This window comes from Nycticebus coucang, chromosome 1, assembly GCF_027406575.1.
Source record: "Nycticebus coucang isolate mNycCou1 chromosome 1, mNycCou1.pri, whole genome shotgun sequence".
In the NCBI taxonomy this organism is placed as follows: domain Eukaryota; kingdom Metazoa; phylum Chordata; class Mammalia; order Primates; family Lorisidae; genus Nycticebus; species Nycticebus coucang.
In genome coordinates, this window is record NC_069780.1 from 6,177,491 (window position 1) to 6,194,710 (window position 17,220).

At 45.8% G+C, this 17,220-nt stretch overlaps 1 protein-coding gene across 1 annotated transcript in view; it reads right to left on the reverse strand.

The window, feature by feature from the left end:
- Positions 1-470: 470 nt before the first annotated feature.
- The window catches only part of PPEF2 (protein phosphatase with EF-hand domain 2), a 28,439-nt gene continuing 11,689 nt past the window's right edge, over positions 471-17,220 (reverse strand). Inside the window, exons 8-16 of the mRNA XM_053594739.1 lie at positions 16,313-16,349; positions 16,069-16,218; positions 13,376-13,756; positions 11,074-11,259; positions 9,858-10,000; positions 6,430-6,536; positions 5,022-5,185; positions 3,886-3,973; positions 471-1,137 (exon numbers count right to left, since the gene is read on the reverse strand). Coding sequence (XP_053450714.1) covers positions 884-1,137; positions 3,886-3,973; positions 5,022-5,185; positions 6,430-6,536; positions 9,858-10,000; positions 11,074-11,259; positions 13,376-13,756; positions 16,069-16,218; positions 16,313-16,349 — 1,510 coding nt within the window. The 3' untranslated portion in view covers positions 471-883. The remainder of the gene's footprint in view (positions 1,138-3,885; positions 3,974-5,021; positions 5,186-6,429; positions 6,537-9,857; positions 10,001-11,073; positions 11,260-13,375; positions 13,757-16,068; positions 16,219-16,312; positions 16,350-17,220) is intronic.

Sequence of the window (17,220 nt, forward strand, 5' to 3'; positions counted from 1 at the left end):
AGCTCTCCTGGTTCTCCTGGTCGATTGCAGACCTCAGGACTTGTCAGCTCCCATAATCACGTGAGCTGATTCCTTATAGTACATATGTACGTGGATAGCCTATTGGCTCTGCTTCTCTAGAGAACCCAAAGTAATATGACAACTTTCCACAAAGCAATCTCATTCCTGGGATTGTACACTAAGAACAATATAGGAATCAAAAGATTTGTGTAAAACAAGCTGTCTGTATGAAGTTATTAACCACTGTGTTATTAATCATAATCAAAAAGTAGAAAGAATAAATATGTTTAACAACTAGAGAATGGCTGAATAGATTACGGTTATGTACCTGCTAAATCATGAGCACTACGTAGTAGTTAACTACAACACGTAGTAACATGGAGAAGTATTTACAATTAGATGTCAATTTGTTTTTTAAAAAGGCAGAACATAAAATTATATAAACACTGTGGTTACAAGAAAAAGTAAATAATGAAAAATTCCATGTGCGTGGGTCATGGGACTGTGTGTCCAATTTTTCATCACTTTTCTTTACCAATTGACATTTTTAAAACAATAAATAAAAGGTATAAAATAAAAACCATGAAGGGATGAATTATCAATCATTGAATTATCAATGATTCTTAGCTTGACTAAATTTTGGAATTTAAAAATACTTTTCCCTGAGTTCTACTTTGTAAAGATGCAGAGATGGGACTGGGCACCTTTGCACTCACATAACACACGCCACACCACACACATCCAAACGCACAGGTGACGGCAATGCACGTGGCAGGTGGCTCCTCAGCACAAAGTTCCGCAGTCCACACAGAGCAGGGAGGTATTCCAGCCACATGCTCAGCCTGCCTGTGAGGCACAGTGGGTGACAGAGACCAGGCTGCTGCTAGCGTGTGTCCGGACTGCCATAGTGCCTGTCCTTAGCACGTGTGGCTTGTGGGCAGCCTGGGGCATTGCGCTCTGAGCAGGACTGCTCCACAAGGCGGAAGGCCTCCAGGAACTCATTGATGTCAATGTGGCCGTCCTTGTTGAAATCGATGCTCCGAGCAAGGCCACAGATGCAGTCATCCGTGATGTCAATTTTCATGTGAGAGCTGAACAGCGTCCAGGTCTGTCTGAACTCATCCAGGGAGATGAACCCTAATCAGACGGAGGAAGTCACCTCAGTGAATCGTCTAGTTTTCAATGTTCATTTCCTCTGACAACCTTACAGGGGCACCTGGTCCTTATTGTTTAGCAGACAAAAGCACCCAAGGCCTACTAGGTAGCTTAAACTCCCAAGAGGATCACATGGAACCAGTGGCCCACCAGTGGTTCTCAGCTGGGAGCAGCTTTGCTCCCCTCCCTCCAACGAGCATTTGGCATTGTGTGGAGACAAATTTTTGTTTGTCCTAACTGGGGTGGGGGTGAGGTGCACAGTGCATAATAGCCAAAGAAAGTGCATATAATCCAAATATCTATGAACTCATGACCAAATAAACAAAAGGTGGTATTTTTCAGCCATAAAAAGAAATGAAGAACTGATACTGATTCAACATGGATGAGGGCGGCGCCTGTGGCTCAGTGAGTAGGGCGCCGGCCCCATATGCCGAGGGTGGCGGGTTCAAACCCAGCCCTGGACGAACTGCAACCAAAAAATAGCCGGGCGTTGTGGCGGGCGCCTGTAGTCCCAGCTACTCGGGAGGCTGAGGCAACAGCACTCTACCCGAGGGCGGTACAGTGAGACTCTGTCGCTACAAAAAAAAAAAAAAAAAAAAAAAAGTTTTGGGCGGCACCTGTGGCTCAAAGGAGTAGGGTGCCGGCCCCATATGCTGGAGGTAGCAGGTTCAAACCCAGCCCTGGCCAAAAACTACAATAATAATAATAATAAAAAAAAAAGTAGCAAAATCAACATGGATGAATCCTGAAATGATTACGCTAAAGGACATATACAGACACAAAGGCCATGTGTGGTAGGGTTCCATTTATATGAAATGTCCAGAACAGGCAAAGGCACAGAGATGCAATGTAAATTAATGGACGCAGGGCAGGTGGAGGAGGATAGGGAGTGGGAGTGGCTGCTAATGGGTGTGGAGTTTCTTTGGGGTGTAATAAAAATGTTCTAAAATCAGACTGTGGTGATGGTTACACAACCTTGTGACTATACCAAAACCCACTGAATTAATTACACAGCCAGGGGTCCTCAAACTTTTTAAACAGGGGGCCAATTCACTGTCCCTCAGACTGTTGGAGGGCCGGACTATAGTTTAAAAAAAAAACAACTATGAACAAATTCCTATGTACACTGCACATATCTTATTTTGAAGTAAAAAAACAAAACAGGAACAAATACTATCACACTGCCTCATGTGGCCGCGGGCCGCAGTTTGAGGACCCCTGCAAGTTTAAATGAATGAATTATATGGTACGTGAATTATACCTCAAAATAGAGTAATAACATTGAAAAAGGCGTGGACCACTGGGGAAACAGGGTGAGGGTGTGTAGGTCCTCATTGTGCATTTTTTCTAAATTTCCAATTAATATGAGGGCACAACAATTAGGCTACAGTGTTTGCATTTGTGAGGTAAGGTCCCTGTTGTAGTCATGTTCCACATGTAGGAGGCACATGTACCCGTAACTTGTGCCCATCAGGTGGGAGCACACTGATCCCTTCCTGCCTCTCCCTCCTTCCAGTCTGAGTTTGTGTTTTTCTCGTACGTGGGTGTGTATTAGTTCATCTACTGGCTTCTTATTAGTGTTGAGTACGTTGGATACTTGCTTTTCCATTCTCATGATACTTTACTAAAAAGAAGGTTATCTCACTCTATCCAGATTACTATAAAAGATGTAAAGTATCTATCTTGTTTTATGGCTGAATAGTATTCCATGGTGTACATATACCACAGTTTATTAATCCATTCCTGGGTTGATGGGCACCCGGGTTGTTTCCACATCTTGGCAATTACAAATCGAACTGCCAGAAACAATCTAGTGCAAATGTAGATAAAATGATTTTTTTCTTCTGGATAGATGCCTAGTAATGGGATTGCAGAATCAAACGGAAGGTCTATTCTGAGTTCTTTGAGGATTCTCCATACTTCTTTCCAAAGAGTCTGTACTAGTTTGCAGTCCCACTAGCCGTGTAAAAGTGTTTCCTTCTCTCCACATCCATGCCGGCATCTACAGCTTTGGGACTTTGTGACATGGGCTATTATCACTGATGTTAGGTGATATCTCAGGGTGGTTTGCATTTGCATTTCTCTGATGATTAGGGATGATGAGCATTTTTTCATGTTTGTTGGTCATTCATCTGTCTTCTTCAGAGAAGTTTCTGTTCCTGTCTCTTGCCCGGTGATAGACAGGATTGCTTTTAGTTCTCTATAATTTCCAGTTATCAACCCTTTGTCAGATTCGTAACATGCAAATATCTTTTCCCATCCTGAAGATTGTCCATTTGCTTTAATTGTTGTGTCCTTAGCTGTGCATTCTCTATACATTTTCCTAACTTCCCATGAATCTATAATTATTCGAAATTTAAAGTATTTTTCAAAAAACACTTTCCTTTTTTTATTTCTTGCAAAGTCCTTTCTGTTCTAGGCAATCCTCATTAATGTGCGCTGTCTGTGATGGAACTGTAAAGGATCTCATGTCTTCCAGAAACTATTCTTCCGGGTTGATAAGAATCTCTCATTCAATTCACCTTCATTCTCCCTGCCCTGCCCTTCCTTGTGGGGCGCTTGTACTGCTCAAGTACTTTATTAGTGTCCGACATTTATAAGCATTGATTCTACCTACTTTTTCCCAGAGTGCCTAAATAGAGATAAATCCGGACAAATTAGGAACAAGACAGAGGGGTTTGAGGTATAAGACTTGCTGTGCATCAGAAATGACAGAAAGCTGAGTCTTACCTGAATGATCACTGTCTATGATCCTAAAAATGGTCTCCAGGTCGGATCTGTTTCTATACAGTTTTTCCAGCAAACTGGACTGTATGTTCTGCAAGAAAAATCTCATTTTCTTTCCATGTCTTATGTTTAGGCTTGTCCTAACATACAATTAACATACAATCAACCCTGAAAACCACATACTCTTGAAACGACCTGAAGGTATTTTACCATCCTCCACCCCAGCCACTCCCTTCAGCCTCTGCTTAATCTTGTGGTTTCAGAGGTTCCCACCTCATAATGGAAATGTTCTAAAATTGACTGTGGTGATGGTTGCACTTACCTGCAAATATACTAAAAATCACTGAATTGTATGCTTTAAATGGATGAACTGCACAGTACATAAATTATAGTTCATAAATTTGGTTTGTAAAAGTACCTAGCTGGCCAGGCGAGGTGGCTCTCACCCGTAATCCCAGCATTCTGGGAGGCCAAGGTGGGTTGATTGACTGAGCTCGGAAGTTTGAGACCAGCCTGAACAAGAGTGAGACCCCCATCTCTAAAAATAGCTGGACGTTGTGACAGGTGCCTATACTCCCAGCTACTCGGGAGGCTGAGGCAAGAGAATTGCTTGAGTCCAAGAGTTTGAGGTTGCTGTGAGCTGTGATGCCAACACCGCACTCTACTGAGGGTCTCAAAGTGAGGCTCTGTCTCAAAAAATAAATAAAAAGCACTTAGCCAAGGTCTCACATAATTACATATTCAATAAATATTTATTGAATAAATACTTTTTTAAACGGGAGAAAGAACCATGCTGTGGAGGAAAGAACCTGGGCCTTGAAATCAGACAGACCTGGGTTCAATCTCCACTTACAGCTTCTGTGACCCAAAGTTCTATGATGTCGTAACCTGGGGGCAGTGCCTGGGTAGGTGCGACAGTGCTGATAATACTCACCTCTCCGGTGGTTCTGAAGACTAACCAAGCAACAGATGTCAGTCACTTCACACAAAGTCAGACCCACACAAACAGCTCTGGTTCTTCCCATCCCTCTCCGCCCTGCCTTCTGGGTTTTCAGTCGGTGGTTATTTCCAACTCTGAATCCTCTGTACAGGCCTTCGTAGTTCAGGACACCCACGCATCCCCCTCCCCACACCCTTACCTCGTGGCTCAGTTGCTCTTTGGCCAAGTTGTCCAGCCAGGACTTGTACTCCAGCGCATTATCCGCCGAGCTGCTCACCAGCTGTGGCCGCAGCATGCGCCAGGGCAGACCCAGCCGCAGCACGGACTCCACAGCTGCCGCCCAGTCGCTCAGGGGGATCAAACCTGCGGCAGAGAGCCAACTTGCAGACTTGTCACCCTTAAGCCTACTTTCTCACCCAACTTTCTGCCTGTAGGTTAGAGAGATAATAGTCACAGGCACTGTCATGTTCTGTTGGCCACGGCAGACATGGCTGGAAACTGGACTTGCAAGATTAAAACACAGGATGTCCGTGAAGCTGAATTCCAGGCAAACAACAGAGTCAAAACATGTGCCAAAGAGTGCACAAAAATGATTTCTTCTCTATCTGTCTAGGTCAAACCTCATTGGGCATGCTGAATTTTTTATTATTAAACCTGGCAACACTACTGGAAGCTACACAAGCCTTGTGTAAACAATGTCAGAAAACAGGACACACAGGCAGCACAGGTGGTGGCTGTTGTTCTCAATTAAATCTCCTGAATTTGGCCTGGGTGAGGTCAATAATCCCATGCCCATAATCCCCACACTCTGGGATGCTGAGGCAGGTGGCTCTCCTGAGCTCTGGAATTTGGGAACAGTCTGAGCAAGAGTGAGACCCTGTCTCTACTAAAAATAGAAAAACTAGCTGGACGCTGTGGCTGGCACCAGTAGTCCCAGCTACTCTGGAGGCTGAGGGAGGAGGACTGCTTGAGCCCAAGAGTTTGGGGTTGCTGCGAGCTATGATGCCACAGCACTCTATCAAGGGTGGCAAAGTGAGACTCTGTTTCAAAAAAAGAAAAAACAAAAACAAAAGAACAAAATTCTAAATTCCTTACAATACAGTATTCACTAAAACTCTTAGAAGCCTATGACATGTGTAGATGAAAGAATAATGCTAGGAATTTATAAATGTTACTGCTATTTTTAAAAAGGGTTATATTTAATACATGTCCATTATATATTTCATTGAGTTGGGCAAAGACTACATTTTTAGCTTAGATAGTAAATTGTGGAACAGGTAAACACACAACCACAAGTCAAGTCATAGATCTTCTGCTGGTCTGAAACGTACTCTTGTTCCCTCCCATGTTTTTTGGCTCAGTTCTAGCCTCACCCTACCTTGACTCCATTTCTTTTTCACCATCTCCATCTATATTTGGCCAAGTTCATACTCTGTTTAAAGCTTAGAACTTCAAAATTTAGAAAAAGATAAATGTTCATTAAGTTGAATAAAGTGGAAGTAGTGAAGTGACTATGTTTATTCATTCATTCATTCAATAAATATTTATTAGGTGCAGAGACAGAGGTCTTCTGGTCAGCTTCCTTTCTTTATGGGCCTTTTTCTTACCAGTTTCTCCTACATCATACTTCTTAAATTCACCAAGAAGATCTGAGGAATGAGCAAATAACTTTTCTCGAAGAGCTCTCAGAGCGGATTCCTCTACTCTGCTAATCCTGGAACAGAAGATGAGAAGGAATATTTTAAAAAGTTAGCATAAAAAGTCACAGGTTGGGCGGTGCCTGTGGCTCAGTGGGTAAGGCACCAGCCCTATATACCGAGGGTGGAGGGTTCAAACCCGGCCCCCACCAAACTGCAACAAAAAACTAGCTGGGCGTTGTGGTGGGCGCCTGTAGTCCCAGCTACTCGGGAGGCTGAGGCAAGAGAATTGCCTAAGCCCAGGAGTTGGAGGTTGCTGTGAGCTGTGTGATGCCACGGCACTCCACGGAGGGTGATAAAGTGAGACTTTGTCTCTACAAAAAAAAAAAAAGTCATAGGTTTTACCACATTTCTCCTCTCTATTTCTTAATGTCTCCCCCTGCTGAGAGCTCGGTTTGGGGGGGAAGAGTTTCCCACTTTTCCTGTTATGCACAAACAGGGCCAGTTTGGGGACCACTGCTACCCTTGCTAGCACAAGACTGTGTGGTTGGAGAAGAGGCTCTGCAGAAAGATCACCTTCATGGTGGAATTACCTAACCATCCTTAGCCTCAGTTTCCCCATCTGTAAAGTACAGATAAGACTGGTATCTACCTCTGCCTCACAGGATTACTATGAAGAGTAAATGGGTAAAATGCATGCGTAGCACTTAGAAGAAAGCCAGGCACGCAGAAAGTATTCAGCAAATGTTATCGGTTTTCATAATTGTCATGCTTTCTTTGTAATGTATTATTATGTTAAACAGCCAGAAGGCAATATTTATAAATAGTGAAATAACATGAATTTAATGTTCCCATTCTTACTGGTGAAATAGTGAAATAACATGAATTTAATATTCTTATTAAATATTAAGAATATTATTTAATTATTTAATAAATTAGTTATTTAATATTATTTAATTATTAAATATTAATATTCTTACTGGGTCAATAGAGTGATCCTAGACACAGCACTTGGGCCAAAGTAAGTGCTCAATAAATGTCTGTAGTTGAGTACAAAAAATAGATATAAAAAGAGATAAAAGATAAATGAACTTTATTTGAAATGTCTCATTGAGGAACCAGTCATTCTATAAATAACAACCAGATATCCTATCTTCTTCCAGTGCCGAAAGATTTTTTTTAATAAAGCATTTTAACCACGTTTGATGGAAGTCTTCATTGCAGCGTAAGGTACTTAGCATAACAGACTTTTAAAAACTGTGAACCACCTAAAACTCATCCCACATTTCATGGGTATGTGAGCATATGTGCTTTTTCTGAAATTTTCTGTTTTGTCAGAGGTTAAAAGAAGTATAGAATCCCAAAACATTAGGGCGGCGCCTGTGGCTCAGTGAGTAGGGCGCCGGCCCCATATGCCGAGGGTGGCGGGTTCAAACCCAGCCCCGGCCAAACTGCAACAAAAAACGGGCGTTGTGGCGGGCGCCTGTAGTCCCAGCTGCTCGGGAGACTGAGGCAAGAGAATCACGTAAACCCAAGAGTTAGAGGTTGCTGTGAGCCGTGTGACGCCACGGCACTCTACCCGAGGGCGGTACAGGGAGACTCTGTCTCTACAAAAAAAAAAAAAAGAAAAAGAAATACTACTCAGGCAAAGCATTTGAGCCTTTTTCTGGTAAACCATAGCCATGAATAGTTCTGCAGGGAGGGACCATGGCAATGCCCTCAGAAGCCATCTGGGTGTACAAGGCTCCCGACCTCTATGGCAGGCAGCATATATTAAGCACTTACTAAATGCACAGCTCATTAATCCCTCAGCACCCACTGAGGTAGGTATGATCATTGTGCCCATTAGGAACAGAGAAACAGGATAATGACCTCAAGTTCACAAAGCTAACAAGGGATGTGGCCAGGAGTCCATCTGGACAGCTGGACCCCAGGCTGGGTATGCCACTATCATGAGAAGTGGACTTAAACGAAAAGAAAAGCATTCCTCTAAGGAACGAGTGTTATCTTGAGTTTATAGACACTGATACATCACTGATGGCTTTAGAATCAGGGCCAGTCAGGGCCCCTCATTTCCAGATTCTCTGCTGTGCTCAGCAGAGCTGACATCATTAAGTGAACTCTGGGAGACTCAGGTGATGTGCTGCTTATGAAATGCAGTCAGTGAATATTTCCAAGAGCTGAAGATTCTCTGCTGATCTTATTAGAGCAGCTATATACAGGATTCTCTGTCATGATGCTTTTTGTAATGTGACAACACTTAAGTCCCAGGCGCCAGCCTTGCCCCTGGTCCCCAGACCTTAATGTGAGGAAGGTGAGGGAGGCTCAGATGCTGACTTCTCAGGAAGCTGCGCAGATGACTTGCTGCTGGCGTGTCTGACTCACATGGTGGGTTTATTTTTCTGTGACTCTTCTGGGTGAGGCTGGCCTATGTTTAATAACCCTGAGTGATTTAAAATAATACACTTCCACAACAGCATGGGGTTCAATGCTAAATATTAATGTGCTGTTCTCTATCTTCTTGACTTATGGTAACTTTGTCTATTTTGATTTCTAATCTAGGCTAAATAACTGAAGAAGCTGTTCACCAGGCGTCTGAGGTTGCTGTGAGCTAGGCTAAGGCCACAGCACTCTAGCCTGGATAACAGAGGCTCTGTCAATAAAATAAAATAAAAGCTTGTCCAGTAGCACTAACACTGCGCCTGTTAGCATTTTCTGTTCTCTGAGGCCATCCTCTCTGTGGCAGGCAGCACTAAATAGTGGTTAAATGTGAGGTTCTGAAATAAGACTGCTTTCATCAAGGCCTACCTTCACTTCTTAGCTGGGTGACCATAGGCAAGCTGGCTTAACCTTTGTTCTTTAATGATCTCATCTATAAAATTGAAATTAACAACAATATGTAATTCAGAAGTTCACTGTGAGACATACGTACGTTCTTTATAACAGTATGTATTAATAGTAAGTTCCCATCTAAGGTTACAACTCAGAATTGTCTCAGCGGCCACAAGAGGCATTGTTAACAAATGTGCACACCAAAATTCATCTGCCAAATTTCCAGAGAGTGAAAGAACTTCTGGTGCTGGTTTATAGGGGTAACACACAGACTTAAGGATGAGAGAAAATAGAAGAGCAACCCTAGAAAGACCATGGCCTGGGATAAGGCTTTACCCAGAAAACACTCATTGAAAATAACTTCTGCAGAAAACAAATGTGTCTCTCCCATTAGTGACAGTAAGTAGATACAGAAAAAGTATATGGAGAAGAGGCCCCTGAACACTGATACAGCTATGTTCCAAATTCTCACTTAGAATTCAGATAAATGTAATGATATTGGACACTTCAAAGGTTCTACAAACACTACATTTTTTTCTGAAAAGTACTCATTGGAAAAGTCTTGCCTTTGCCTCATGGTTAGCGTGTGGGTCGCCTTGTTAGCTTGGTACTGCACGATATGTGGGGTCAGGGCCGGTCCTAGTTTGACATAGGCCCCTCTGTTACTGCCAACTTCATAGTAGTTGGAGGCAGAAAAGATCGTTAATACCTAAACCAAAACAGGAGAGAGACAGGCATTTACCACCACTGAAGAAGGCGGCATCCTTGATCCGGTCCAGCCCAACCCAACTTCAGAGGCTGCTGTGCCTCTGTGCGTCCATGGGCCTGCCTGCCTGCCTTCCTCCCTCTCTCCTTTTCCTCTTCTTTTCCTCCCTCCTCCCTTCCTCCCTCCCTCCCTTTCTTTTTTCTTTCTCTTTCATTCTTTCTCTTTCTTTCCTTTAAGTCATAAATGCTAATAGGGCGGGAATTGTGACTCAAGTCACAGAAACTTAAACTCTGATAGGACATCTACAACATGTTTTCTTCACAATTTTATCCTAAGTGAAAATATCGGGGTCATAGAAAACACCTCATTTAATTCAATGCAGAGGGGGGCGAGGTTGGGCTAGGTGATAAAGTGGAGTGGCCCCTAGGAGGCAGGCTAGGTGTGATAAACTGGGGAGGCGATTGCAACCAGCAGCTGTTGTCAGTTCTGAAAAGCTGATGTTACCCCCTTAAAGTGGAGTGTCCTATGGCCAGTTGTGCCTCCCAAGGTGGTATGTGAAATAAGTTTCCTTTGTCAATACATTAGGAAGTGCTAGACACTGTATCTCTTCCTGGAAATTTATAATGAACATGGGAAATCAAAGGTTCTCAGAGCTTCTGCAATAAAGAAACTTGTACAGCATGACCATTTCATGAAACACTTCTTGTATTAGTTGAGCCCAAACCATTTTATGCATGGAAACCTGTTATTCCCCTGTAGAGTCAGTACCTGGGAATACAGAATCCCATCCTAGTGGCATTAAGCTAGGCAATAGAGACACGGCTGGGAAAACACTGGCCTCCTATTCCCATCCATAAAATGGGAATGTATCTGGCCCTTACACTCTGGGTACCAGTGAGCAATGGTCTTAACCAGATTTTGAGTAAAGAGGCTATCAAGGATTTCATCACCTTGAGCAAGTGGGCAATAAATACTAGACACAGCTGGTTGTGGAAACTGAGAGACTCATGCTGACCAAGCCCTTGGCCCTGCTGTGGGGACATGCAAAGCTGTTCTGCTGCAAAGCCCTCACCCACCTTGCGGCCGTGACAGAATTCGTAGCCCTCCGGTTTGCATTCGTGTGACCGGATCAGGAACTGCAAGTTGTATTTCTGTAGCAACTGTTCTGTCACATCAGGACCGAAATAGCAACCTCCTCCTCGAACAGTGTTGGCCCTGCAGCCCTCCTGAGCCACGGGGTCGCTCCACAGGATATCGACAACCTGAAAAGACCCAGATAGTTTCTCTCCTAAAACTAGACAGATACTCATTCAGAGGCATTCATGTGAAAAGAGAGAGAAGAAGTGGGAGAGAAGGAGGAGGAAAAAGAGAAAGAATGTGCTTGAATAAAAACACGTGAGTAAACTTCCATGCAATTGATATTGACATGCATTTATATTTGGGGGCCCTAAGCTTCCAGAATTTTTGATTACTCACAAAATGAGTGTGTGCATGTATATATTAGTTGACAAGTAAATACCTACAATTTTGAAAATAAACCTCCTGTGACAGCACAGTGTGTCAAACACACACAGTGGTCCTGAAAGATGCTTGGATCCTGGCCAGCAGTCTTCCGTCAGTACCAGCGCCCCAGGCTCCTGGACCCTTGTCCAAAAGAGGATGTAGAGGCCCTGGGACTGGCACAAGACCCCAGTTACGATCCTGGGAAACTACAATCAGACATTTTATCTCTTAAAGTAATTTTAAAATTTTAAAAAGAACTTGCAAAAGAGCTGAGCAATTTTTCTAGCAGTTCAAATTCTACCCCAGTGTTCCTACTCAGGAAAACACTGTTAATCTAACGTAACTCGGATGAAAAAGAGTGTATTTTGATGGCTGGCAGTTAATATTTCCCATATTTACTTTTAAGAAAAAAACTGTGTTTGATTTATAAATATCAGCACATTATTATGGAGTCATATTTTGCAAAAAAAAAAAAAAGGGACTTGTGTTTTAAAATTTCAATTTGAAATTGGTGTTGAAACCCACATCAATAACCCTCAGAGAATGTATCCTAAACTCACCATCTCTCTCTCTCTCTTTCTGAGGCCCTTTACCTGCTACTTTTGGCACTTAATTCTGAATTCTTTTCTTTACCCAGTGGACCATATGGAATTGCCGTGTTTGTAGGTCAAACCTGGTTGAACACCAGCAGGTTTGTGTAGCTCTGTTGACCCTGCCACACAAGCCACTGTCATCACCTCCCCCTGGACGTCTTCCCTGCCAGCCCCACCCAGGGAAGAGCGCCCTCCACTTTGGGACCTGAGCCATCGATTGTGGCAAGAACTGTGGGCCCTACTGGGTGCCCACCCTCCTCCTCCTCCAGCACGGACACAGCCCTGCTTGTGTTCAGTGCAGATGTCCCTTCCTGAGCACACCTCACTTTCCCAACCTCCCCTGCAGCCACGTGAAACTGCAGTGTGTCTTGCCCTAAGTCAGGCCACCCTGGGACGAGGTTGCCTGTCCCACGGCCCTCAGAGCTCCGTGCAGGAAGTTCTCGTTATTTGACTGCGCCTACACAGAGCTCTCTATGAACCCAACTTGGATCATGGATGCCCTCATGAACGTTGTCTCTCTCAGTTTCAGCTCTGGCCTTGTGACACAGGTCTGGAGACTGGAGGAAGCCCTTCTTAGCTGTGGCTGACAGAGGACAAGCTGCTAATAGCCCCTTTTGCCCCCAGTTACAGCGCGGTCTTGCTGACACACAAAAAAAATGGCAACAGCATCCCAGGAATTCAAGCTCCCTTCTCTCACTGCTACATCGTCCCAGCCTTAGTACAAGTTTCATTAGGCAAAAACTGATGAGAGAGGGAGAGAAGAGAGAGAGAACAAAACCCAAAACGCGCCCTGGTTTGCGTGGCAGGAGGGGTCGCGATGCGTGGTGAGCAGTCCCGGTCCGCTCCCGGTCCCTCCCCGCGCACCCACCTGCCTCCACTGCCCCGGGTGGTCGCCGGACGCGCGGTGAGCAGTCCCGGTCCCTCCCCGCGCACCCACCTGCCTCCACTGCCCCGGGTGGGCGCCGGACGCGCGGTGAGCAGTCCCGGTCCCTCCCCGCGCACCCACCTGCCTCCACTGCCCCGGGTGGTCGCCGGACGCGCGGTGAGCAGTCCCGGTCCCTCCCCGCTCACCCACCTGCCTCCACTGCCCCGGGTGGGCGCCGGACGCGCGGTGAGCAGTCCCGGTCCCTCCCCGCGCACCCACCTGCCTCCACTGCCCCGGGTGGGCGCCGGACGCGCGGTGAGCAGTCCCGGTCCCTCCCCGCCCACCCACCTGCCTCCACTGCCCCGGGTGGGCGCCGGACGCGCGGTGAGCAGTCCCGGTCCCTCCCCGCGCACCCACCTGCCTCCACTCCTCCTGGGTGGGCGCTGGCAGCTCGGCGGCGTCGGCGTCGGCGTCGGGGGCGCAGGGCGCGGGCTCGTCCGGCTCGTGGATGGCCGGGAAGCCGGCGTGCAGGCGGCAGCGCTGCAGCTCCAGGTCCACGGAGCGCCGCACCTGGAGCTCCCGGAGGGCGGCGGGCGCGGCGCAGGGGACGCTGCAGGAGCGGCCGGCCTTGCGGGCCGGGTCCGAGTCGGGCCGCAGCGGCTCTGCGGGCAGCGAGCGGCTCTGCGGGAGGAACCAGGGCACGGGTCTCTCCGCGGGGCTCGCCGGCGCGGCTCCTCTCTTCTCCTCCGCCTGTTTCTCGCTCTCCTTCCTCGTTTTGCACCTCATGGTGGAGACGATCTAAATATGTCCAGAAAGAGATACAGACGCCGGGACGACACTGGAGGTCCTTTCTAAGAGACATGACACTTTGGCATCCAGGTCAGCCTGGGTACCGGGGACCACACACAGTGCTACTTTGTGACACGTCTGCTCGGGCCTGGCCAGGTCAGTGGGGACCCTGCCAGGAAGCCTGAGAAACATCTGTAGCCATTCAGCATTGAAGCACAGGGCCGTGGGCTTGTAATTTTTGTTTGTATTTTCTTTTTATAATAATTCGTATCTATTGCATTTTACAAAAGCATTGCTTTGTAACAAATTGGAGTTTATAAAACTTGGTCCTTCACCAGACATACTTGGGGAGACTCCACCTAGGTCCTGGCCTCCCTGGAGAAGCCTCCAGAGGTTCAGACAGGGAAGGATGCCTCTCCCAGAGAGGCAGGCCCTCGCTGGCTTTCCTGCTGTCTCTCAGATTCTAGGACAACTGTCCTTCTCAGCGTGCGGCTGGGAAGTGTGAGTAGGAAAAACTTCACTCTCACTGTGGGGGAGGCAGCCCCCAAAGGCACTAGACAGGAAGGGCCAGTGTCCCCATCTTCTCCCCTGTTGAAGGACAGGGAGGGGAAGGAGTGAATCATTTCAGCTAGGACCTAATCATCAAAACATGCTTCTTACCAAAAGGAACTGAGTGCAGGGCTCCCACTGGCTCACGGTCACCACAGCCCTGGGACTGGGTTGAGCAGTAGGAGGATTCTGGTCACGGGACAAAGAGGGGTCAGGCCACACAGCAGACGGTGGCAATGAGCAGAAAAGAGAATGGACATCCCTGGAGTGAGTGCCCTGGTGAAAACTGAGGGAGACACTTCCACAAGGATGTCAACGATAAAGCGCCTCTGTGTGAGCATATCATCAAAGCGCCTCTGTGTGAGCATATCATCAAAGCGCCTCTGTGTGAGCATATCATCAAAGCGCCTCTGTGTGAGCATATCATCAAAGAACGGGAACTCTCTGCAGATACATCTAAGAACTGTGGGGACACAAGATAACCATGTCCCAGTATGGACTGGCTTAGGGTGAGAACAAAGAAAGACACCCAGAGAGAGTCAGCAGAACTGAATGACATTGAGGAGGAGCCCAGAGTGAATGGACTAGAACAACGGTTACTCTGACATTGGACAGGTGCTACTCATGTTCTCAGCAGCTCTGGTCCTGCGCACAGGGGGTGAAAGCCCGCCGAACGTGAACTACACATAACCACCTCTTCTCCCCCACGGCCAGCTCAAGGGAGGGAGGGCCAGTCCACCAGCCCAAACCCTTCCATTCAGGCAGCTTTATTTATTTACTATTTTTTTATGAGACAGAGTCTCACTGTGTCACTCTGGGTAGAGTGCCATGGCATCATCGTAACTCACAGCAACCTCACGCTGCTGGGCTCAGTGATCCTCTGGCCTCAGCGTCCCTGAGTAGCTGGGGCTATAAGAGCCCACCACAATCCCCAGCTAGTTTTTCTATTTTTAGCAGACGCAGGGTCTTGCCATTAACTCCCTGTTCCAAGATCAAAGTCCAAGGTCTATCTGACTCCAAGGCCATGCTCGGACATCCACATGTCATATACATGACTCTCACATCCATCAGAGTTGCCCACAGTTGGAGTAGACTGGCTTGTGTGGTGATGAGTTCCCTGTCTCTGGAATTGCTCGGGGGGAAATGTCACCAAAGGTGTTACAGCAGGAGTTCCTGTGCAGGACAAGCAGGGGAAGGAGCTATCAGGTGCCATTCAAGTGTGAGAGTCTATTATTAAAAGAAAATAGAAACTTGCTTTCTAGGTTTCCACTTCCCAAATTAAAATGGCAGACAGAAACTTACTGGCATGTAATATATTTTGCCTCACTCTCTCCTGGCCCCTGAGTGCCTTTGGACTCAGAACATATTTGTTGAGTTTAACTGAAATCGGTTTTATCTTTGTAGCTGCCATAGCATCCTCCCTAAGTGGAGTACTAGGCGTTAAGTACACATGTGTTGACTTTAATTGGAGATGATATGATTTGTTTGGGAAATGGAGGCTTTTCTGGTGACAGGGACTAAGACGTAGAGATCAGAATCATCTAGAGCAGGAACGGCAAACATGCGGCATTAGTGGCCACTCCCCACTAGCCTATCCTTGGTAGACGGTCCTCACTGATTACAAACACTGGCCCCCACACCCAGCTGTGGGTTTTCAATCCTTCTCCACATTCTTAAAAGCCACGACCAGTCTACCGGAGTCAGCACACAAGATGCCATGTGTTGTTTGCTGGCAGTGAACCTGAGTGTTACGGTACAATTTGAATTTGTACCTTGTGCCTGTCTAGCTTGTCCAGAAGCTCCAGATCAGTGGTGTCTGACACCCCACCATGAAGGATGAGAACCTTCTCATCAACCAGAGTGGCCAGGGGAAGCCACCGGAAAACATCTTGCAGGGTTCTTAGTATTTTCCTGCCATGTACCTGAAAAAAATGATTATTAACATAATGCTGAGCATCAAATAATTCACTTGACTTCCCTGAACTAAGAGAATTTTTGCTCTTAAAGGCGGCATACCTTATATTTACTCATCACTTCCTTGGTGAAGCCATATCTAGATTAAGAAACAAAAATAATTACTAAAATAAAGTTAGTGACAATAGTTGGGGCATAATCACATTTTTATAAAAATGCATATTTTAATTATATGTACTTAAATACATAGAAAAGCAGTAATTACGAAAGAGTTTACAGTTATCACATTATCTCTTGATAGAGAAATGATGGAATATTTAACTTATCTTCCTTTGGCTTGTATCTATTTTTTGCTTTTACTATCATACACCCTTTGTATATACAGGGTGGCTATAAAGTTCATGTGTAATTTAAAACAGCATTGCAATTTTAAATTGCATACAAACTTCATGGCCACCCTGTATATGTTAAAGAGCATGGGCTTGGCCTCATGGCCCATGCCTGTTATTCTAGCATTTTGGAAGGCTAAGGCAGGAGGATCGCTTGAGGCCAGGAGTTTGAGGTTGCAGTAAGCTATGATGATTCCATGGCAATCTAGCTTGGGCGATAGAGCAAGACCCTGTCTCAAAAAAAAGAGAGAGAGAGTATGGATATGTGAAAAAAATGTAATGCTTTCATTAGAATATCATAAAATGTTCAAACTTAAAAAAATCTGGCTCGGTGCCCATAGCTCAATGAGTAGGGTGCCAGTCACATACACTGAAGGTGGAGGTTCAAACACAGCCCGGGCCAGGTAAGCAACAATGACAACTGCAACCAAAAAATAGCCGGGTGTTGTGGCGGGCGCCTGTAGTCCCAGCTATTCGGGAGGCTGAGGTAAGAGAATCACTTAAGCCCAAGAGTTTGATGTTGCTGTGAGCTGTGATGCCATAGCACACTATGGAGGGCAACACAGTGAGACTCTGTCTCCAAAAAAAAATCTTTAAAAATGTTACGTATTTTGTATTTTA